The sequence below is a fragment of the Drosophila melanogaster genome, chromosome X (assembly GCF_000001215.4).
Source record: "Drosophila melanogaster chromosome X".
Taxonomy (NCBI): Eukaryota; Metazoa; Arthropoda; class Insecta; order Diptera; family Drosophilidae; genus Drosophila; species Drosophila melanogaster.
The window spans coordinates 6719993-6744284 of NC_004354.4; the positions used below are offsets into that span (position 1 = coordinate 6719993).

The following is a 24292-nucleotide window of genomic DNA, read 5'->3' on the forward strand; positions in this document are numbered from 1 at the left end:
TGCCCTGGGGAGCAGAAATGGGGGACCAATTCTTTGGCATTTTATTTGACCATTTCCATTCGTCGTCGGCGAATCTCTTTGAGTGCCCAGCCCAGCAGCAGACGTGCACATCCACTTCAGTTGAGTTTAGTTAAGCAAATATATGTACATATGTATGTACATATGTACATATGTATGTATGTATGTACAATGTACACATGGGCTACCTTTTTGTGGAATCCGTGAGTTAGCGTTTCTATCTGGGCAATGTATTTATTTAATTAACGCTAATTCTGGACCTCGTCAATATTTCTCATTCATTGAGCAAATAAACATTAGCCCGGTCGCGTGTTCCATTCCATTCGAAAAATTCGCAGATGTGCGACTGATTAAATTGATCTTGACTAGCATCGAAATCTTTGAGAAACTACTATGTTACTTTTATAGATACAAAGATATTATATACATACCCCCTTAGTGGCCAATAAAAAACGTTTTCATTTGTGGTTTGTCCTTTTTTATTAGGGTTTTTGTTTTGTATATATGTAGCGTAACTTGTTATAACGTAACTAAATTTTAAAAATATTCTTTCACTTCCTGTGCTTTGGTCCTACATGACGAAAAAAAAACAAAAAAAAAATATCTTTTTGATATAGTATGTATGTTTAATATATAGATAAAGTTATATACGTATGTGTTTTACATTGAATGCATTAATAATAATAGCAATAATAACAACAATAACGGACAGCAGCGGAACGAGAACGGTGCGATAGTATCTTTGATTCCATTTGATTATCCGGCGCTTAGCCCCTTATCTTTACCGTTACCGTTACTCAGTCCCTCTGCTGCTGCTTCAGCCGGCGCCGGCGCTTGCCAAATATATATATATTATTCTCTACATATCGTACAATACAATACATATACATCGATTGCTATCGATCCTACCTGCTATATCTTCTCGCTGGCTTGGGGTTTTCTTTGCTTATCATAATTGGGCGAAAGAATGCCAATCCGCATTCCAAAATGGTTGTATGTATTAGTTTCCAAATTTTCTTATTTTCCTTGTGATAAGGTTTGTTCTCGTTGTGACTTTTCTTTCGCCCATTTCTGATTTCATTTTGTTGGTTCATTTAAATTCCAATAGATTGATAGATATTTGTAGTGGGTAGGGAAAGGGGGAGTAAAGGGGGTAAAGGGTCGTTTAAAATTAGACACACAATGAAAATCGTTATCGCTATCGTTAAATAATTACTGACGATACAAATAATCGTGTATTGTAGCACACACATACCATATATACACAGATAATGCCCGATCCTCTGGCGGAATGGGGCAAATGGAAATTACTTGTGGGTCGCGGGTGGTTTTTTGGGCGGTGTGTTAACTATTGTTGATTGTTCAAAGGGGAACTTATCTAGCCCAAAAAGGTCTTGACCTGAAGTTAATATCTATGATCCATTATAAACCATAGTATCATGACTCGAAACAAGACCTTGCAGACTAGCAGTTAAAGCAGAAGATTCTATGGGGTGTTTTTTTTTTGGCTGGTTGGCTATCGTTGGGAATTGATTAGCTGCTTAATTGAGTTCCTTGCGCGTCGTATTGGGCAACAGGAGGCACATGAGACCGCCGCCGATGAGCAGACCCGACACGATGAACGTGGGCGATGGACAGTAGTTGTCCAGCAGCTGGGCAATCACGATGTTGCCAATGATGCCGCCCAAGCGAGCGGCCACCATTGAAATGGCCACGCCGGTGGCTCTCAGCTTGGTGGGGAATACTTCGGTGATGAGGCAGTCGAGCGCTGCATTGGCCGCCGAAATGGCACCACTGAAAATGGCCGATACGACCAGGTTCTGAACGGAGCTGCGCACAAAGTACATCAACGCCGAGCAGATGCCGGCGGTCATGGTACCGGCGATTAGGAAGAACTTCCTGCCCAGCATGTCCATGCCCAGAATGGCCAGCAGATTGGCCGGCAGCGCTGAGGCTAGTGATATCAGCGATTCCATGAACACCGATTGCGGTATATCCGATGAGCAGGTACCATTGTTGCTTTGCTCCTTGGCCAGGTTGACCACATAGTCTGTGACAGCACAAACGCCGGCCGACTGATCTGGGAATGCCTTCTCGTACTCCTCGAAGCGATTGAAGAGCTCCGGGAACCACATCAACAGGCCATAGTAGCCAATGTGGAATGTAAAGTTGATCGTAATCGAAACGATAGTGAAACGCAGTATGGGCGACTTGAACAGGGCGCGACTGTGGTCAACCATTCCGCTGATCATGCGGCTATATTTGTTCTTCACATTGCCATTGCTCTCCAGCAGCTTCTCGTCCACTTCCAGGTCGTAGACCATGTACTCGTCCGGACGGCGTTTCGTGTTCGTTACGAAAATGCCACGGAAAATGGCCAGAGCGCGATCCTTCTTGCCGCGCGTCAGCAGAAACTTGGGCGATTCGGGCAGATAGAAGAGAAGGAATCCCACGAGGAACGAGGGCAGTGAGCAGACCAGCAGAAAGATACGCCACGAGTTGTATGTGAAGTACGGCGTGGTGAAGCCAATCGTTCGCGGGATGATCAGCCAGGCCAAGCTGGCCACGAACAGATTGCCAAACGTCCAGAAGGCGGCCATGAAGCTCAGCATGGAGCCGCGCTTCGCCTTGGGCTGGAATTCGGCGAAGTACGACCAGATCACAGGACCACTGCCGCCCAAACTGCAAGAAAATGGGATAAAAATAAATAATGTTATAATCGCAGATTGACACAGTGAGTATACGCAATTTGCCAAATCGTATATTACATATACGCCACGTTTACTAAACTCTACAAAAGGACATCAAATATACGACAATTTTTTTTTTTCGAATTCTATGGAAAATGGTGAACCAAAATTGTAGTATCATTTAGCACTCGAAAATGAAAATATTGCGAAATAATTGTTGTCAGTTCGGTGCGGTAATTAGCAAACGATCGGCAAAAAATACAAAATATATTGTTAAATATGGGTGAGCATTGGGGTAAACCGGTGACTAAGCGTCAATGTAACCCAAAAGCCAGGGGGCCAAGGCCTGAGCTGAGATTTTTCATTTACTAGCGGCAAATTCGATAGGCATTTGGTTGTTCGTTACATTTTTTTTTTTTTTGGGCATTTCGATCGGACTGGCGGGATTCGAGTCTTTAATTAGCATAAACAGTCACGATATTTTGACTCAAATATTTTGTTGTTATTCATAATAGAAGTAATTGAATTAACACCTTGCCCCCGGGTCCGGGCCCGTGTGTCACTCGATCCACAGATCGATCAGCGATCGATGATGATACATGGCTGCATGGAGCGGTGGTATCACCACATCGATTGCCTATTGTTATGGCTTAATTTTAGTTGAATGTCAGATACTTACGCTGCACCATTGAGGAAGCGGAACAGCATGAAGAACGAGTATGTCTGCGAGAAGGACGACGCAACGATGCAGAAGGCGTTCATGAACGAGATGACGATGAGGACCTTCTTGCGGCCAAAGCTATCGGCGATGCTGCCCCAGAAGTAAGCGCCCACCATCATGCCGATGAAGATGATCGAGTTCAGCCAGCCCTTGGTCTCCGTATTCAAATCCAGGTCACACTCCGCCGATGGCAGAATGAAGGACATGGATATGACATCCATTTCCTCGGACGTGCTGACCAATCCGCAGATGGCCAGCAGTATATAATGGAACTTGCCATAGCCGCACAATTCGATGGCCCTCTCGAAATTGGCGACTATTGGGGCAGTGGGTTCCGGCAAGGGTACGGACTTCTTGCGTCCCTTACCACCCTTGCCCCCCTTGCCGGGCGGCCCGTGACCCCCGTGACCCCCATCGGGGGCGTCCCGCTCTACGTCCTGCTGCTTGCCATTGGCATGGCTGTCCGGCTCGTAGCCGCGATTGTCCGCCGCAAATTGATACTCCGGCTGCTTGGGTCCGGTGCCCAAGGAGTACGGCTGGATGATCGCTCGGTTGTCGATGTGCGAAGTCGCGTTTCCGGTGGCTGGTGCGTTGGCCTGGCCAGTGGGATGGTTGCTTGCTTGGTTGCTTGCTGCGCTCTGGTTGTAGTTCGGTTGTAGTCCAGCTTCTACATTATAGACTGCAAGTAGGTGGTTAAACATGGGGTCAAATTGCTTATGGTATTATCAAATATCCATTATTCGAATGGATAGCGTAAAGAATTGTGAGTTAAATCTATATTACTTACATTCGCTTTTGCCCTTTGCGGAATCACCTTCTACCATTCTATAGTTCAGGGTTTTGTTGGCTTCTTGTGCGCGTAGCAAAAAGGAAATTGGGTTTACTTGTCGGGGTTTTTTGTTGGCTTTTTGCTCTAAGCTCTGCTTAGATGGGTACAGTTGTGTCTGCCTCGCTTAGCGGTCTGCAATGAGAGAAGGAAGGAGATGGCGAGTGTTATCGATTTGCTAACCACAGATCGATCGTTCTATCGATCGATTGTTTCGACATGGGGGAGAAAAGTGGGTTAATTTAACGCAATTGGGCGGCAATTGAGCAGAATGAATGAACGATCTGTTCGTCGCGCCCAAGCGACATCGTAATTGATTAATAAAAAATTATGCCCGAAATAGTCGCGGGCACTGAAATTAACCGTAAGTGCCGAAGGCGTGAAAAAACCCCCATTTGGGTCGACAATTTTATTAATAAATAATTGGATAGCTGTCTTCGTTGCGTATTTGAATGTCACTACTACTGGTCAAGCTGGGTTGGGTTTTTAAAAATATAGCTATAACAATATTTAGCCACCACATATTTAGGGGTATTTTTGAAATTAACTTTATACTAATTATAATTGTTTTGCCCACGCATCAGTGCCGATTTTCGAGCATAGACCTAATTGTTTGGTGGGGCACTCCATTAAACATAAACGTAAATCAAAGCGAGCATAAGCTTCTTCCGCTCGAACAGCTGACTAATTAAGAAATTTGCGAATATTGAATTCAATTCACAATTTATCGCGCCAATCTTTCACTTTATTCATTAGGCAGAAGCAACAACAATTACAAATGTACATCAGTAACGAATGATTCGTGTTGCAATCGCAATCGCATTGAACCTGAAACTGAACCGGCCGTACGCATGTGCAATGAAGGAGAACAGGAACCAAAAGCGCAACGGCGAATGCACTGCGAGAAATGCTGGTGAAGGCAAGTCATAATAATACTATCTTTTTCTCACTCTCAAGAGAGCGATGAAATCTTTACACGTTTTGAGATAACATATTGGCAGGATCACTTGCTCATTGATATGAAACCACAATCAGGCCCTTTTGCGTTGTGTAGCTGTCAGCATTCGTCACTTGTGGGTGGCTGGGTGCTTTGCTGTGTTTCATTGCCACTGCGTTCCGTTCCGCACTCTCAATCGCTTGCCCAACGATAATCGCCAGCAATTAGCCATGTTTTATTATGAATATATGCTGATTTATGCCCTGGACGATAATTAAACGCCTACGCTTCCGCAAGCCAGTGCCACATGGCCCTTCACCTGGCCTTCGTGCCATTCCCAGATCTATTCCCGATCTTATTCCCATTCCCATTCCCAATTCATTTCCCCCCCCATCAAAAGTACAGTCTCACCGCTCTGGAGACCTAGTAGGTCAGTCATTTAGGAAATACGCGCAATATATTTGTAAGCATATTAAATGCAGTTTTCAACCGCTTAGTTCACTCGTTAAGTTTGCTCCCATAAACTTTTGAGTTGAACCATGATTATTGGCTCTAATACGACTCGAAAAACATTCTATCCATTGGAGTAAGACTGTACAGGTGTAATAACTCTGATATGCTATGCACATATAATATGTACATATAATATGTATATACGTAGCGCCATAAAAACGCACTCGCTTCCAGTTTTGCTGTTTAACAAGTCGCATTAGAATGATTGTCTTTTTCAAGCGCAATTAAAGCAGCGCAACTGGAAAAACTGCGTGTGAATGGAATACCCCGGACTTGAAATGGTCCCTAGTTTTATTTATACTCGATGCCCCAATGTCATCCGCTGCATGTGTCGGATGCCCAGGGAAATGGGGGATTGGGTGGTCCGTTTATGGTGCACGTAGCTTTTTTTTTTTGTTTTGTTTTTGTTTTTGTTTTTTGCGCCTTTGCATATCTGAAATTAATTAGCACATAAAACGGAGACCCGGCTGTAGACTTTGGGGCACTTCAGCCAGATGATGTGGGAAATGGCGGGGTACGAAGTCTGAATGAACCCGCAAAACTACAGATTTTCAACAAAACATTTGTGAGAATTGAACCACTCAATCGATTACCGAGCCAGTGCAAAAAATGCAAAAATGACTCAGATAAATTGCTTGGATTGTTTTTAAAACGTAACTGTGAGCAAAACGAGACTCTTAAGTTAAGTTGTTTACTAAGTCTTTAATATAACAATGATGTCTGCTCCAAATACTCAGGTTCATTCTTTCACTAATGCGTATTCATAACTTAAATTATATAATTCCCGCTTTATTTTCCACTGCTATTTCTGAACATTTTTCCGTTTAGAATATTGGGTTTGCTAATTGGTAAGTCTGCTAATTTTGCGCGAACTTTGCTTTTCATGATTGGCATTCCATTACCTGTTGGCTGTTATTTCTTATTTTTTGAATTGTACTCGTTATTGGCCAGGAGATCTTTTGGGTTGATTTGCACCGCTGTTTTTTCGGGTCTTATTGTTTGTTTGGCAATTGGCTGGTTGTATTCTTTTTATTCGAATAAAATATGTTTGTTTTGCACCGTTAAATATTTGTTTTTACTGCACGGCTACGCCCTGTATATCTCTGTACTTCTGTTTTATTTTGCACTTGTTTGGTGTTTGTTTATTTATACTTCGTATTGTTTGTGAATTAAATTTTAGAAAATTGCTCGTCAGCTGAAAGTGGACTGTTTGTGTTTTTGCTTATAGTGGATCTTGGCGTTCGTATTGCGCGGAGTTCTCAACGAGGCTTGGCAATTCTTGCAAACTGGCGAAAACATTAAAACCGTTGGCTGGCACACAGTGGGCGAATGGCAAAGGGCATCGAAATCGATACAATTAAGGCAAAGAAAAAAATATAAAAAAATACAAGTAATGATGTACTTCTTGTTGCTATTCTCTGCGAATCTTTGGTAAATGCGATTTTGCGAGCGGTTAAGCGGTACGTCGGCGGTACTGTGAGCGGTATTTCGATCAACGTTCGTGCACTTCAAGCGGTGGAAAGTATCTGAGCGGCGTTCGACGGCCGCTTAAATACACAGAAATCGCATCCGCGGAACGGGCGACAGTGGAACGCGGCTTATCACCCGCCCACCGCCCCCCTCCCCCTTTTTACCGTTTTCACTGCCTGGCCGCTCCATTCCCAGCGTTCCGCTGTGAACGCGCGCGCGCTCGCTAATTGAAATTCAAATTGTGATCATCGACCAAGTGCGGCCAGCAATTGCAAATCAATTAAATGATAACGCCGAAGAGAGCAAATCAAAACAAGAAATGATCAGCCTCGATTGACCTCGATACGATTGAATTCCTTCAGAGATCAAAAGTTATTTTAATTAAGCATTTCCCAAATATTGCACTATGGTGAATTTAGAAATGAACCATATGTATCTATAAACAAGGAAACTAATTACTTATTTGGATCATAGCCAAAATTACTAAAATGTCCCACAAGACAAGTTTGTGACCCCGAAAATGACAGAATTTTTAACTTACTCTCCAAAATGAACTATAAGGTGCAGAGATTATTTTTACGATGCTTATAAGAAATCCTCAAATCGTAAGTGGCACGTGATCTACCTTGATCCCCCTCCCAAAAAAAAAAAAGAAAAAAAAGAAAACAGTTCAGGTGAGTCAAGTTTCAAGCACAAATATAATGATAATCGCATAACGATAACTGAACTTAAACGTAACTGGCCGATCGGGTGACAAACCCGACGAGAATTCGAAAATTCAATTTCGAATCCCTTTTTGCGAACAATTAACGGCAGCAGGCATCGGCTTAAGTGATCAAAAGAATTATACTTGAGACTTAATAGCGGCATTATCATTATTGTTCATATTGTTACATATAGCGCGTGAGTTTGAACACACATACATATATGGATTATACGTATTGTTGTCACGGCGATTACTGATACTGATACTGATACTCGATCACAGCGAGCAATGATCGTGTAAGCTGGCCATGTGACTTACAAAAAATTGAAACCAAGTATCGGTATTTTCAAAATCAATATTGAGAGGGAATATAATCGAACTGAGCCGCGATTTAATAGGGTTTTGAAAGTGATGCAATTAGAGGAGCTCATTTCGCATTGTATCATGCGAAAAACGAATATCTGCCATAAAGTCGATCAACGTTGTCTAATTGCTTAATTGTTAGCCACACTTTGGTGGGAGTTAGTCATCTGTTTTCGGGATGTTTATGCGCGCCGAAAGATCGCGAACAAGCGTAAACGCTTTGAAATCCAAGATTGTTAGCTTCCACGAAGACGACGTGACTCTCACCAGAGTCAAGTGCAGATTGGGGGCCTTGCATAATGGGCGATTAGTACGGACGTAGTCGTAACTTGACGCTAATTTCTGGTTTCTAGCTTCGTTTGGCAAATTATCGCACCTCTGACCCACAGAAGAGCCACACAAAAGATTGGATGTCATTGGGTTGCGGTACGTGTTCTTTGTTCGGTTCTCGTTTTCGCTTAATATTTGCTAACTAGCCGTTTGTTTAAGCCGCCCACAATTAATTTAATTAGACATTGTTGTCACGAAACGAACACGGCCAATTGAAAATTATGCTAGACGAGGGACAGCTTAATTACGATCGTAATAATACCCATTAAAATTGAATGTATAGGCATAGAATCGTAACGTTAAGAGGCCCATGATTGATATCCAGACTAAAGGTCAAATGGTTGCTGCCTTCGCTAAGTTCAATTTTGGGGCGTACATATGTGGCCATGTCTGAGTTTAATCTACAAACAATAACCAACCAGTGCCAACGAACACAGATGGGCCTATACATACATACATACATATATTTCATTTCCTACATATAGAGGGTGCCCACAAGTATATTCTATATGCACATTTATCTGTTCATATATGTATGTATGTACATACACTGGACTGGCTGTTGTTGCTGAATGTTAATCAAACTGCGTGCGCTGTGCTCGAAACTCGTTCGAATCGGTTTTTTATTTCCCCCACCGAGTCGAGTATCTTTCGACATCTTTCCGATCCGCATCTTCAATTGAACGTAGCAGCATTTGTGCGCTTCTTGCGATCGCTGCACAAACATTTCAATTAATTGACCACTTTCAATTGAAGATGATGTGCGAATGTGGGAAATAAAAACAAAAGTCGCCGCCCAGAGAGCGTAAATATAACAAATTCGAATCGGCATTGCGAGAAATTCCGAATTGGGTGTTCAATAGACAACAAAATCGGATCGGATCGCTCTTCACCAGGCAATTCAAAACAAACATGACTAATAATTGTTGTTTTTGCCCACGAAAGAGAAGAGTGTGACTATGAGCTACAGTGGGCCCTCTCTGGAGCCGATCAGGCGGCCTAGCAACAAGCGGTTAAGCTATTCCCGATTCGAATGATTCAGAGGACACCTCTTGGCGTAAGTGTATTTCATCATGGCTTTGAGTCAGCAGTTCCAAACTCTGGGCTTCAGAAAAACAGCCTTATATATATCCTTTTTGAAGGAACTCAAAGATTTAGATCAAGTACGTACATATGTACATATTTTTTGGGGGGCAGAGACTAAAACTGAGATCCTCTAAAGAATTTTGCCACAAAAAGTTCCATAATTTCATATTCATAAGGGGGCCTGAGATTTGAAAGTCTTGCAATTTCGAGGATATTATGAATATTTGCATTAATCGGGCACAGGTGTTTTTGCGCCCGCCTTCCGTTTTTTTTTTTCAATCTGCTGCAATCACTTTGGCATCGAATTAAATGTTAATATTGCGCTTATTCCAATTGTATTTTTACCCCTTTTCGAGTTAGCGAGTTTCGCGGGCGCGCGACAATTAAGTTTGCATAATTAATTTATGCGTATTTGTTATTTTCAGCTGTTACACCGTATTTCCAGAGACAAAAAAAATTACAAAAAAAAAAAAATCAAAGAAAACAAAAAGATTGGCATAAAGAATGTGGAATGATGCCCCTGGGCGGCGGAAAATAATTTGTTTTGTATCATCCTGAATCTGAAACTTATTTACGAGCAACAGGAAGACTTGCGCGCCGCGTCGACTGAATCATCACAATTTGCCCATTGTAATTTATCCTTGGGCAGGAGGCGGTGGGCGGGGGGCGGGGGGAGTTACTAAATTATCTGAGGGATACGCACCTACTACTGCTGTCCTTGTCGACGATGTCGACTAATTGCTGTGTGTGTGTGTGTGGTTTCGAAAAGAGATCCGATGCACGGCGGTTAGTAGACGAATTGAAGAATCCGGGCTATATAGATCACGATCACTGGTTGGAGGAGCTCCACGCGGCTCCAAGAGCGATTGGACAATGCGTTCCAAGTATCGTTGGGCCGGCGTTTTTATAAGCGCCAACCCAGAGTGCCACAGCCCCATAACAGACCGTACAGAAATCCGCCCACCCCGAAACCCAGACGCCCCCTTTCCGGCATCGTTCTCGGGATGCTGACTCTTCTTCGCTCATTCGCGATCGCACAATCTGTGTGTGCGCCTGCCACTCTCGGGGCACTCGGCTCGGTTCTTAGCTTGTGTACACTCAGCTGCTACGGTTGCTATTGCCATTGCTGTTCTTATTTCATATTTTTCCTCATTTTTCCTCTTTTTTGCGTTTTGCCTTGCTATTTTTTTTAGTTTTTGTTACTCTTGACGTTATCGCCAGCGGATCGGAGACAACAACAACAAAACGAGTTGGGGCAGCATCAGAGATGTCGCCCTCCGATGCTTATCAGTTGGCTCTCAGGCGCTCTTATCTACCGGACTGGCTATACTCGTAATCGCAACAATGTGTGTGTACGAAAATAAGACCTGCAATCTTTATGGCTCGCTGCAAATGCAATGCTCTTCCTTCATCGTAAAAGCCTGTAATTCGTCAATACCAATGCAAAGTCTACACTATTGGCGAGGGTCCTTCGTGAGCGAATCGGGCGCGAATCGGTTAAAAGCGGGTTAGCACTATGACGCATCAATATTAATTGGGCCATAAACACTTATCACATATGTATGTACATATGGCTGGTAAGTTATGAGACGACCTCACGTAGGACATTTAATAATAACAAACTATGTATGCATATTGAAGAGTGATTTTTTTAACCGCAGCAGTAAATCGCTTATGAATCGGTTAAAATGATTTTCGTTACGAATCGCTTAGTCATTTGGCAACTGGACATGCAGTCGATTTGGAAACGGGTGTGAACCAGTTCAGCGATCGGTCTGCACCAGCTAAGGGCACCGTTGGCCTTTGCAAAGGTCAAGTTCAATCGCAAAATGATGGCTAAAATCCTGGCCGAAACCAATCGAATATTCGAATTGAATTCGCTGCAGGGTCCCAAAAAAATCGCGCGTCAACAATATCCAGGCGATACAGAAATAGATCTACGAATATGAAATATGTGCGTGCGAACTCGGTGCCTCTCGCGTTTTTTGTCGCCTCGAATGTGTCGGAATTATTTGCGTGCTTGTATTCCAAACCCCCCCCCCCCCTCACTCACACGCCATAGGACCGCCAATTCCCTGGCTGCGGCAAAAGATCTACGTAATTTTTTGTTCAGTTCCATAAAAAAAAGTGATCTTTTTGTGTGTGCAAAGGTTTTTTCCGCAGCCAACAGCCATGAAACAGAATCGAAACCAAAAATTATGCTAGACAGCTTTCCATATCGTATAAACTTTGGCCTTAATTGGCAAAGAACTTGTATTTCCAAGGAAATGTTTACGTCGCATTATGATGATAAATATTAATATATGAAAAACAAATGCAAAATTCGATGCTTAACAATTATTTCAGTATTAATTATCTACATTCAATAACTATCAATCAACAACAAACATTCAATAAGGAACAATCAACATTTAGTTGCTATTTGCAACAAACAATATACATACATGTATATACATATGTAACATGTAACATTCAACATGCAATATTCAACATGCAACATTGAATTTGCAACATTCAACATGCAACATTGAATATGCAACATTCAACATGCAACATTGAATATGCAACATTGAATTTGCAACATTGAAATCCAACATTGAATTTGCAACATTGAATATGCAACATTGAATTTGCAACATTGAATTTGCAACATTGAATATGCAACATTGAACATGCAACATTGAATATGCAACATTGAATATGCAACATTGAATATGCAACATTGAATTTGCAACATTAAATATGCAACATTGAATATGCAACATTGAATATGCAACATTGAATATGCAACATTGAATTTGCAACATTAAATATGCAACATTGAATATGCAACATTGAATATGCAACATTGAAAGACAGGTAATGTACAACATTCAACAAAAAACATTAAACATATCAAGAGATATAGATTGTTACAATGTAATTTACATAATTGTAAAATGTAAATGTACATGTAATTGAAATGTAAAATTAATTTCGCCCATCAATACTTACAATTCCCAACCAATTCTGGCTCAATCATCATGGGATAGGGGCTCTGACACCTCATAAATCAGTCGAAAGGAAATTATGACGTGGTAGTAATAGTAATAGTATGTGTGTCGGTGTGGGGCGGTGTGTATGTCGGTGTGTGTCGGTGTGTGTCAAGCTGGTTCCAGAAGCCATGGGGGCATCCCATCTTCGTTCCGGATGCAGTGCATCATGGACCTGACCAGGTAGGCTCCTCATTTAGGAGATTTTATTTTATTTTCTTATTTATAATATGTATTTATTATATATATATATATTTTATATATATTTATTTTTAAGTGAACCTATATCTAGGCTTTATATTTATTTATAGATATAAGCTCGCTACATATTTAGATATTATGATGGACATTATAATTAAGTTGGGTGCCAATTTTTGGGATAGGTTAAGCCATTCAAAGAATATACTTTAGTTTTAAGTTTATTTCGGATGCAAACTAGGATTAAGCATTCTTAGTACTTAATTGTTAAGTGGTTTCGAGGATTTAGGATTAAGTTATGATTAGTTTAAGATTATTGGTTAAGTGGGGAAAGTATGAAATGGTACGAATGGTATCATATGAAATGCAGGGTAAAATTTCAAGGTGTTTGGCCTGTAATCCAGCATTATTTGTAAATTCGGTGGCTGGGTGCCGCCGAATGAAATGTAGATCGGCTAAAAATAAGTCGCTTTACTTTTCGTCACTCATCTTTCGCAACTCGAAGCGGATCCCAAACAAATATTGGCCCAGCCGCCAGCCATGCGTCCAAGTTCAGTGGTGTTTGTCCGCTTGTCATCACTTCCAGTCGCTTGTTTGTCCGTCCGTCCGTCCGTCCGTCCGTCCGTCCGTCCGTCCGTCCGTCCGTGTCAACCAGCCAGCCCTCGTGACCTGGCCATCTGATATTGTTTTCCCTTCTCCGTATTTTTGTACTTTTTGGACAACCCAACGTGTGTTCTTTGACTGCCAAGGCCCATTCCTTGTTGGCTCGTCTCCAAACGCCATCAAAGTCAACTCCCAAACCAAGCAACCAACCATCCATCCATCCATCCATCCATCCATCCATCCATCCATCCCTCCCTCCCTCCCTCCCTCCCTCCCTCCCTCATCCCGATCCGCTCCTAGTCTTCTGATCTTGATCGCTATGTACACTGCTCCTCATGTGGGACTGACGTCAGTGGAAATTTGTGTAGACTTTATGAGGCTGCGGCTTAAAGTTGTTGATGTTTTTTTTGTGACTGCTGCCACTGGGGATTTATGGGCCACCCACACGGAGATACTCCGCTTATCGGCGGACCGTTTGCCAGGCATAAATCTGCCTACTCTGCCACTTCTGCGCCATCCCCTTGATATGGGTTCTCTGGGGGCTTAGCTCAAAAGTATGCAGAAAGTATGTACATATTATCTAAACAACAATTCAATTTGATAACTCACTTCAAGACCCAAATTCATTGTTGATATACCACTTCCTTATTTGTATTTTCATTGGCAAAAAGAAGAAAAAAAAACTCTCTTTCCCATCAATTAACAACAGAGCCGAGAACATAGAACCTCGGTCATTTTAGGGGTATGCACTGCACTGACCTCGCCTTGAACCCTCCGCACATAAATAGATTCAAGATCATAGGCGAATTCTTGATTGCTTTTGGAGCTCAGTAAATAGGTGTATTTGATGGGGGGGGGCTTTCAATTGATTTCGTACATGATTGCGGCTCTGTGGATTCTACCCCAGTGATGTTCAGGGTTAAGATCCAGCTTATCGCTTCCACCTCAATGGCCTATCTTTAGCTTTACGATCTGTCATTTCGCTGAGCCGCAACATTATAACGTTCAAAACATCACCATTATAATTGGCTTAAAGGGGGCTTTTCTAATACTAATACTCTTGTTTATAAACTTTGCCACTGACGCACAGTGAATTCCTTGGGTCACGTGCATTTAAAGTGCCAAATCACTTTTTGGCTACGCAGTGTCTATGGTCCATCTGTTCTGCTCTTCCCCTCGTAGCATCACCCTCTCCCCCACTCACCACTCACAACATTTCCCCATCTGAGGAGCTCCTACTGTCGAATGAACGCGCTCAGCTCGCAGCTCGGGATTGATTAATCATTGCATGCTCAATATCAATTAAGGCAAGGGGAACAAAAAAAAAAGATCGGTTTTATATACAGGGAAAAAGGGGGGGGACAGAGGACTCCGTTTCCAATGGGCCAAAGCAAGAATGAGAGAGCGAGAGGAGCATGACTAACCATGTGGCTTAAGCAGAAATCAATTCAATGCCCAATTTCAACGACATCGATGTAGAGGAAAACAACTGAAGAACGTGAGGCACATTCTGCATTCTTCAGTCTACAGTCTACAGTCTCCAGTCTGCAGTCTCCAGTGCGAACCGGTTAGAACCGATGCCAATCAACACGATGAACCTTTTAAGCAGATACGTCATCTGAAACGCGATGAGTTCTTCAGTTCCGCAGATCATTTCGGAAGCGATTCCAATGAAGCATCATTATTGGGTCGAGATGAATAAGTGATTCAGTTTCACCGATAATTTCTTCAATCATTTCATTTCAATATACCATATATACCAACTAATAATTGATTTTAAACAAAACCGCATTGTTTATTAATCATTAATGCATTCTCAAATTTAAAATTAATTGCTTTCGGAAATGATAAAAATAACGAAAATCAATTTCATGCTGCATTTGCTGATATAAACATTTCTTTATTATCAATAAATCGTAAACAACGAATGTTAGTTTAAACTTAATCTTTTATTATTGCTTCGCATTTCCTTAATTTATGGTTGAATAAATATTATTGCCTGCATCAATAATTTCATTATTGGGATACTACGAGCAGTAGCTGTATGAAGAATAAATTCTTGTTGCTTTTATATTGGAGAATAAATTCGTTTCAAATTCTATAGCTACAAGTGCATAATTACACTCTTTTGCAATTTATTTACAGATTTTTGGAATTGAAACTGAATCTGCCACCTGGTAACTGATTGCTACTAGTTCGCAAGCCTTCATTGCATCAATTGGAAGACGATCTCGAGCATTGAGGAACTAACTGTCTGCTTGAGTGCTTTTCCATTGAAATTCCCTTTTGATTTTCACTTAATTCCATTTGCAAACTGGTTTGTGGCGCCCGAGCAGGTACAACAATGGATATGACAACAATTAGTTGATGCCACATGTCGCCTGGCTCTTTGTTCGCCGCCTTTTTGCAAAATATATACATACATATATCGCAAAATGCCCAAAAGCACTTGTTTTGCTTTGTTTGGATGGGTTCTCTACGGTGGCTTTTGTTTGGATTTTTATGATGTCTAAAACTGTCGGCGCGGGTAATTTGATTTAAAATGTTTATCTTGATTAGGGCCTTTTGCTGCTAATGTAATCGAGATACTATATAGCTACAACTACTTGATATAGCTACCGGATCAACAACGGCGCTACACGAGCCAACCAAAGGGCCATAAAGAGTTGAACAAACGAACGAGGCCCTCAACTCAACTGGGCGACTGGGCGACTTTCGGCGCAAAAACACATAGAGTGGAATGTACACTTGCACATATATTGCACATGCACTTGCACATCTAGAGTTATTTGCATGCTGGTGACCCCGAGCAGGCAAAAAAATAAAAATAATAATAATAATGTATTTATATGTCTTTCCGCTTGCATGTACTATTTGTTTGCTAAATACTGGCAATAAGGTGGGCAAAAATAAAAAAAAAAATTGAGTGGGGGAAAGGAGAGATCGACGACGGTGCTAGAGAAAGTGTCAGATTGGTGACCCCGAACTGACTGAAAATGCTTACGTGGCAGGTTTTTATGAGATTTCCCTGTCTCGTTATTTGTTATTTGTTTGCTAAGTGCACAGGAAGAAAAAACATTATTGACTACTCAATTTTCGCATGCTGTTCCAAATAAATTATCACGCTTGAATCAACATTTAACATATTTATTTAGATCTAAAGTGGGGTAGGTAAATTAAAGCTAACACGGAGTTTTTGACTACATATTAATATGAATAAATCATATTTAATAATTAAATGGTAATGAATGTGTTTTATTTTCATTGGTTTGTGGCCACGGGCTGAATAGCCATGCGATTTCAATACGAATACACCCCTTTTAAGTACCTCCTTGAATACGTGATCATTCAGAGCATTGCAATTATGCAGCTAATTGCACAATTAAAGCAGTCGCATTCGCCGCCCGTAGAAAAGAATTAATTCCCTGCACTGCCAGCACAGACTGTATCTGCATGCGAATCTGAATCGGAATCGGATGCTATATCGAAGAACTTTGCGCTGACCCAAACCAATTCGAATCGGTTTGAGCCGCATCGCCGCCCCCCAAAATCGAATAAACGCGCGAGGGCAAGGCAGAAAATAAACAAACAAATAAATAAATAATTATGTCGGAGAGCGATCCATCTATATGCGCTTTATTTTTAAAGCACGCCTCGAAGGAAATGTTTGCCCAGCCAAAAATACAGTGACTCGCAAAAATTTCGGTTTTTGAAAAAATGGTCGCGTTTTTCAGGTTCATGGTTCATACATCGATTTTTAGATACATCTAGTCTCAACGTTTTAGCTAAAGATATACCATCTTCAACCAACCGAGTTATGAACACTTCCTCGTAATTTATTTGGTGATACAAGTGTGTATTTAAGAACGTGGCGCCAGAACTGTCTGACCTTTCTGCTTTCTCAACCATCCCCAATCCCATAGTAAGAACCCCTTAAAAATGCCGACACGTTTCTCTTGTCTTATCTGTGAGCAAATATTTTGATTAAATTGTAATTTCCCTGCGATTGCATTTTATTTTGTGTTATAGCGATCTGTCATAAGAAATGCGCCGCTGATGGTGACTTAACTTGTTTGATTGCCGCCACTGCAAACAAATATTCATGTTTTCAAGTATTCATGTGAAAAATGCAAATCAAGTGCAATCAGCAGCGATTGAATGGCCAATTGGGTGTGTGCAAGTGGTGGAAAATCGGGAAATCGATGGTGAAAATGCAGAAATGCACTCTGTGCCACTGGGCGTATACGCAATTTATTGCTAATGGTAATTGCATTGACTTTTAGGCCTACAATATTTGAATACCCATGACTATGAACTTACCTCTTCGTGGTAGCGGTGGGCGTGGCAATGCTGAAATCTCGTTATCGTCGCCTTTTCCAAGTCCTTGTTATCGGTTTTATCGTTATCTTGCCGATTGAGCTTCGATATTGCTTCCATTCAAATAGTTATCGCTGGTTTTTGGTGTCGTCGACTTTTGTTACGTTTTTCGGTGGTTTTTTGTTGCGCAATAATCTGACTCTGAAACTCATAGATTGAGATCGTCATCATCAGGGCGTCCTTATCTAAGCATCCGGATGTGCACATGCGATCGGATCGAGAGATCCACACGATCGACACGTTTCACCCAATTTTACCCAACAGCCAAAATATAAACAATACGCAACACGTGAATCGCGGATCGTTGATTTTCATGTGGCCCCCAGAAAGCGAAAGTCTGTCGTGCGAAAGAGTGCGCAATAGATTGGGCAGAACGAGACGGAAGGCAAGGAAAATTTGTTTTGCCAAAAATGAAAATGGAAAAACTGATTCAATCTTGTTTATTTCGGACACCCAGTGGGTGAGTCTTTCGTTATTTCGATCGTTTTTAGTACTTATATACTTCGTTTTGTTTATGTTTTCTTTTTTTCGCCTGTTTTAATTTTCTCCATTACTTACGCACAGAAAATGTGCCCTGTCTGCGTTGCTGTATTTCCTATTGACAAGCCATTCGAAAGATGTCCCAAATGAAATGTATTGCAAAATTTTCCTTTAGCCCAAGCGGGTAAAGTTCCCGATACCCGTTGCAACTGGTTATACCGGTTCGTCTCTAGAACTATGCGTTTTCAATCTAAACTGTTGCCGAGAGCTATTTCCGTCAGCAACAAGTGCCGTCTTAAGGGTCTATATTTGAATCTCTTGCATGGGAAAATGATGTGCCTCAGTGACGCAGCACTTCAGCTTCGTGGATGGTTGATTTATACAACATATTTATAGACGTATCCGAATCGGAAATCCGCCCGTCCGTCCGTCCTTGTGGTGCCAATGTGAGGTCAAAGTGCCGAAAAAGAGCTGATGATCAGATAGAAAAGAATTGGAATCGGGAAGGTGGAGCAGACCTGTTCGGTCTGGAATGGGGCAGATCAGAGCCAACAGTCTATGAGTCTGTGGTAAAAATACAGACTCTTCAATGCTGACGTTGACATTGGGTGACGTCTCTAATATATATATAGATGAATATAGCCAGATAGCTATATATACACGTATATATCCACCAGATCGGTGCGTGATGTCGGACCAAATCGCCCAGAAAGTCTGCTTAACTCGAATACGGATTCGGATTTGGATGCCATTCGGACATTCCTGAAACAGACGGACACGTGCGACCTGGCCAGTAGCAGAGAGTACTTCCCCTGCAAACAGGCCATATTTATTGGGGGTGCTGGTCCAATTCGAATTAGCATGCAAATACGAGGAGAAACAACGGCCAAGTGAAAATATTCCCACAATTTAAATGCAAATTTCGAGTAAACAAACCCAGTCGCACAATATTTACTTGTGTGTTATTTTCCATGCTGAATATGAAATGATATATCAATCAAATTATATGTAAATATTGCAACAGTTCTCCGCCCTCAAATGCGAAACCCGATCGCTAGTACAGTCTGCATGGCGAAGGGTCAACGCTGCGATAACGATAACCTATCGGTGGCCCCTCCACACGACGCAATTTAGCTTGAATCCTTACTTTGTGGCTGTTTTCCGCTTTGGCTAGTGCTTTTCTATCGTGTTCGATCCTAGTTCTTTTTTAATTCTCTTTGTTTTAATTGATATTCGGTATGGGAAACAAAGTTTTCCGCTGTTTTTCCAACTTGTACGATTTGTTGATGCTTTCGCGCTTGAATGTGTTTATAATTTGGAGTCTTGGCAGGTGCTTTAGTGGTTCGATTTTCTTTTCATTTGCTTGGTTAATGCTTGTTAATTTTGTTGTATATGCGTTTTGTTTGCCTCTGTTTGTATTTCATTTATATTGATTTCTTCACGCTCTAGAAACGCTTGCGTTTAAATCGCTTTCAATGGGAATCGAATGGGTATCACTAAACGATTTATTTTGATGTGTAATTTTTATTACGCGCTTTGCATTGCTTTTAACTATTATTCGTATTTTTATTTCTATTTATTTTGGTTTTTTTTTTATAGATTTTTTCAGTATCGGATAATAGCAGATTTCGTGTGCTAATGTCGCGGCTTGAACTTTAAAACTGAAAACGAACGAATTTCAGATGTGATGTTTCGCATTGTTTAGTGCGCTGTGCGGGAGCTCTATTGTTGTTGTTGTTGTTATTGTATTATGTTTACTACTACTGGCTAGGTGCAGTACGACAGCGACGGCGGCAGAATCCCAATCCGAATCCCAATCCCAATCCCACCGATCCCAGCCCCAAGCCCCCGTTGGGCCCCCGATGCCGCCACCAACCCCATAGATCCATCCATCCATCCATTCCCGTTCTCAGTCTCACCCCGCCCGTTCGCGCACAGCCCATTCCCATCGAATGTCTCCCCACAATGGAGCGCTCAATGAGCTTGAGTGTCATCCACTTAGGAAGCGCCAACCACTGAACTCGCCAGCAACAGTACCAAAAAAAAAAAAATAAAAAAAAAAATACAACAAGTACAAAATTCGAAATAAGGCAGAAAAAAAAAATCAAAAAATACAACAACCACTACAGCAATGAACTGGGGACGGCGGCAGAGGTCGATGTCGACGTCGCAGATGATTATAATACAATGGACGAGATAATGCGAGCGATCATGTAAATTAGATTTGTCTCAGTTCGGACAACGTTAGGTTTAGGTGTATCTGAATCCAAGCTCGGTAAAAAGAAGAAGAAGAAGACCCAAAGATCCCCAAAGATCCGCAAAGATCCCATCGCAACGATCGCCAAGAAAAGCAAAAAACAAAACCCGACATTTATTGCATTATGCCGCTCAAGTGCTCTTCGTTGAGTCCGAATGCCTGTTTTTCCGTCTTTTTTCTCGGTGGGTTGCTCCTTCAATGGAATTGATATCAAGCAGGGCTTGTGGGCGTGGCATTCCTCCAGCGAGTGAATCAGGAAAGAAAAGTACAAAAATAGACAAAAACAGGGAAGAGAGCTCACGAAAATAATAATACGAAATACGCTGACCAGAGCCAGAAGCACAGCAAATTGAAATAATTCAATTAATTTGCATTGTAAGTATAAGTACGACTGAATTGTAATCAAAGAAAATGTGGGGAGGCTGGTAAACGAGTGCGCTACAATGAAATCAGTTTAAATGAATATGCCAAGTGGCCACTCGAAGGCAATTGATGCAAGTGAATGCGCGCAAAAGCCACCGAACATTCCACAAGAGCTCTGCGGAAGGAAATAGACTGAAAATGTTCGCTGTTGATCGGCAAAACGTTTTTTCAAATTCAAATCAAATGCGCGCTCAACGGGCTAGCTGTCTGAAGCTCGCTGTTGCGGAACTCGATCTTGGCTATATCGATATCGATAAGTTATCGCAATGGTTCGCGCACGTACTAACCAATGTGTATTGTGTCTCCGCTAACTAAGGATGGTGTATTGGCTTAATGCCAATGCACACTGGAAAAAACAATCCGATCTAAATAAACTTATATATAATTAGTGGTTTGCATATTATGCCGTGCATATTCCTATTTCATCAAAGTCCCTCACAATACCTTTAAAAAATTCCTTTCTAGAGAGCGCCAAAATCTAGCCCTAACCCCATTTTGAGTTCAAGTCAGATGTACGAAAACAGCAATTCACTTTATTGCTCTCCTAGCCTAGCAAAAAAAAAGTGGGTTGAGTTAAACACAAAACGCATAGCATTTCCAGGAGGTCAAATCTGGGGCTTGTGCTCTGTATTCTCCACATCCGCGACTTCCAATCTCGTCGCACAACAATCGATATTAAGTTTAGGATACAAAAAAAAAAAGAATGGAGCTTCAGTAGTTGTCACCGGCTTGGGCGGCTGGCCCAGAACACATTTTATTCAGAACGCAACATCTTCTCCTTTTGGCGCTGCAGCTTCTTCTTGGAGAGCTTCTTCTTGGCGGGCTCGTCATCAGTGGCCTTGGAGACAAGCTCCTCCTTCTCGGTGAGGATGACCTCGACGTGGCATGGCGACGACATGTAGGGATTGATGCGACCATGGGCACGGTACGTGCGGCGACGCAGGCACTGAGCGCGGTTCACCTGAATGTGGTGGACGACCAGGCGGTCGGCATCCAGACCCTTGCAATCAGCGTTGGCCTCGGCGTTGCGCAGCAGCTGCAGCAGGAACTCGGCGGACTTCTTGGGCCAGCGACCCTGCGTGGTCTTCCACTGCTTGGCCTGGGCACAACGACCGACTCCTCCGTTGAAGCGACGGAAGGGCACGCACTCCTTCTGGTCGATGACGGCCTTCAGGTAACGCTGGGCACGGCGCAGGGGCATGCGCTTGATGGCCTGGGCGGTCTCATGTGTGTTCTGCAAAACGAGTAAATGATCGTTCATCAGTTGCTGCTGATACATAAATGCGGCGCGATCGTAAATCATAGTGATTGGAAAGTACTATATTACTTTGTGCCAAGGTTCAGGTAGAGACGCGAGCACTGAGGGCCAACACGCCGCTGTTTTACAATGGCTGGGGTTTGCTTTGGGCACAGCTTTCGATCGGTGATCTTCCATGGAGGATAACCACCTAGTTTAAAACTGTGCCCATGCAGGGGGAACATAAATCATAACTCATATCATGTAAGCTATACAGGATTGGATATGCCCATGGCATATAACTATTGGTTAAGTTATCAGCTTGAGCTGCTAGATATGTGTACATTATTTCGTTAGCTAACTGGTGATGGTGATATGAGCTTGATCTAGTGGATTCCGTGATGGATTTCATTTGGGTTTAGTTAGATCTGTGCCAGGCTACAGGTAGAGACTAGCTCATTGAAAGCAGCAGGCCGCTGTTTTAGCAAGGCTTTGGATTCGCTCTGGGCACACGTATCGTCAGCAGTTGTCCAGAATGGAGCAACCGCCTTTTTAGTTGGCATGCCGAAATACTGGATTCATTGGGATAATTGGTTGTTGGCGAGATTTTAGAAGAGGGCGTCCAGAGTTTTGGGACTTGGCACTCAGCTGATGAACTCGTCCAAATTGGAGGATTCTTCTAGCAGCAATGCAAAAGCGAGATGCTGCACAATCGGCTGGCATTCACTGATTTAAGCTGCGGACTGGTTGATGCCCAAGAAGGCCCAGGTTCCTCGGATTTCTGGGCAGGATTCTCACCTTGAAGTGCACACGTAGATTGGGCCCGCGCGCCTTGCACGACTTGGCCACGTTGTCTGACTCGCGTGAGTAACGGCCCATTTTTCAATATCTGCAAGAAACATGGGCAATTAGTAAGATATCTTAATATTTGATATGTGTAAATAACACATCCGGTCAAGATATTAGACAGCAGTTGTGGCACGCTAGCAGAAGGAATTTTAATGGATTCTTATTGATTTGTATGATTATTTAAAATTGAATTAAATTCTAGTGAGTTTCTTGAGACGCTTCAAAAAGCTTTAAAGGTTTCGAATTTGTTGTAGCAAGCTGAATCAAAATTTGGTGCTTGAATTAACCACGCTTTTATTTGCTGCTGCTGCTATTATGTTGACCGGTATTGTAAAATGCGAAAATTGCGAGATTTTCGCCAATTTCCTTCTCATTTCAGAGGGCAACCTAAATACGCTGGCGGTCGTGTGTAAATATATCAAGAATATAACCAATTGGAACACCGGTTTTTATCTAAAAACGCGGCGGCAATCAAAACACGTGCAAAATGAGCGAGAAAAAAAACTAAGCGGCTGCCTGCTCCTATGTGTGTGTGTGCGTGCGTAAGGGAGTGCGCATGTGTGTGCTCCTGTAAACAACAAAAATTCTGCACGGATTCCGAGTCGAAATCCATTGAAAACTGTCTAACTATGTGCATTTCATTGAGTTACCACTTTATTTGGATAGTTTAAATACTTTTGAGAAACAATGTTCGCGCATAGGCACACACACACACACAGACACAATGACAACACCACATGCATTTCTGGAACAATTTACACAATATTTCACAGAAAAAAAAAGATAATGCCATCAAGGCATATAATGCATTCATGCATTCGCTTGTTTTTACATGGTGCACCTTTCAGTTTTGACCCGCAGGCCCACAGTAAAAAAAATATGTAAGAAAAAAAATGAATTGGTTTGGTGTCAGCGCATTTTCTGGCCGGCCAATTCGACGTGTTGATTTCCACCAGCCAGAATTGCGCCGCAAACACCATTAACACGACCGCAAACGTACCACAGTGCCTTGGCTACAAATAAATGAGTTTGAATACGATTTAAGTGGCAATTTTCGGAAAATAACTTTCTAGGCACATGCACTCACCGGAAACGTGGAACGAAAAAGAAAGGAAATGGCAGTTCTAGTGCTGGAAATCAAGTCGAATTAGAGTGACCGACCGTCATTTGCAGAAA

At 42.1% G+C, this 24292-nt stretch overlaps 2 protein-coding genes, 1 long non-coding RNA gene and 4 other non-coding genes across 17 annotated transcripts; 1 reads left to right on the top strand and 6 right to left on the bottom strand.

Moving 5' to 3' along the window:
• Positions 1-11: 11 nt before the first annotated feature.
• CG3168 (uncharacterized protein) lies at positions 12-19994 on the bottom strand. 7 transcript variants are annotated; one of them, NM_001298028.1, is made up of 5 exons: positions 19498-19994; positions 17814-18011; positions 4217-4390; positions 3388-4108; positions 483-2700 (listed from the first exon to the last, which is right to left on the bottom strand). In NM_001298028.1, exons 3-5 carry the CDS (start codon positions 4251-4253, stop codon positions 1560-1562), a joined length of 1899 nt encoding a protein of 632 aa, NP_001284957.1. In that variant the 5' UTR covers positions 4254-4390; positions 17814-18011; positions 19498-19994; the 3' UTR covers positions 483-1559. The 7 variants fall into 7 exon arrangements, with proteins under 7 accessions (NP_001284960.1, NP_001284957.1, NP_001284958.1 ...); NM_001298029.1 differs by lacking the exons at positions 17814-18011; positions 19498-19994 and adding exons at positions 7717-7800; positions 10364-10541; NM_001298031.1 differs by lacking the exons at positions 17814-18011; positions 19498-19994 and adding an exon at positions 10364-10541 and having other exon boundaries at positions 12-2700.
• lncRNA:CR43461 (long non-coding RNA:CR43461) lies at positions 12725-15925 on the top strand. The gene is made up of 2 exons (NR_047772.1): positions 12725-12875; positions 15639-15925. It is a non-coding gene; the product is annotated as a long non-coding RNA:CR43461 (long non-coding RNA).
• Positions 19995-21544: 1550 nt separating the features above from the next.
• On the bottom strand, positions 21545-24246 carry RpL17 (Ribosomal protein L17). 5 transcript variants are annotated; one of them, NM_167088.2, is made up of 3 exons: positions 24204-24246; positions 23066-23156; positions 21545-22264 (listed from the first exon to the last, which is right to left on the bottom strand). In NM_167088.2, the coding sequence occupies exons 2-3, from the start codon at positions 23144-23146 to the stop codon at positions 21785-21787; spliced, it is 561 nt and encodes a 186-aa protein (NP_727119.1). In that variant the 5' UTR covers positions 23147-23156; positions 24204-24246; the 3' UTR covers positions 21545-21784. The 5 variants fall into 5 exon arrangements, with proteins under 5 accessions (NP_727119.1, NP_727120.1, NP_572346.1 ...); NM_167089.2 differs by having other exon boundaries at positions 24117-24246; NM_132118.3 differs by having other exon boundaries at positions 23958-24246.
• Positions 22357-22499, bottom strand: snoRNA:Psi28S-3436b. The gene has a single exon (NR_002463.2). It is a non-coding gene; the product is annotated as a snoRNA:Psi28S-3436b (small nucleolar RNA).
• On the bottom strand, positions 22694-22834 carry snoRNA:Psi28S-3436a. Its single transcript, NR_002464.2, has one exon. It is a non-coding gene; the product is annotated as a snoRNA:Psi28S-3436a (small nucleolar RNA).
• snoRNA:Psi28S-1060 lies at positions 22860-23009 on the bottom strand. The gene has a single exon (NR_003729.1). It is a non-coding gene; the product is annotated as a snoRNA:Psi28S-1060 (small nucleolar RNA).
• Positions 23683-23823, bottom strand: snoRNA:Psi28S-1232. The gene has a single exon (NR_003730.1). It is a non-coding gene; the product is annotated as a snoRNA:Psi28S-1232 (small nucleolar RNA).
• Positions 24247-24292: the final 46 nt, after the last annotated feature.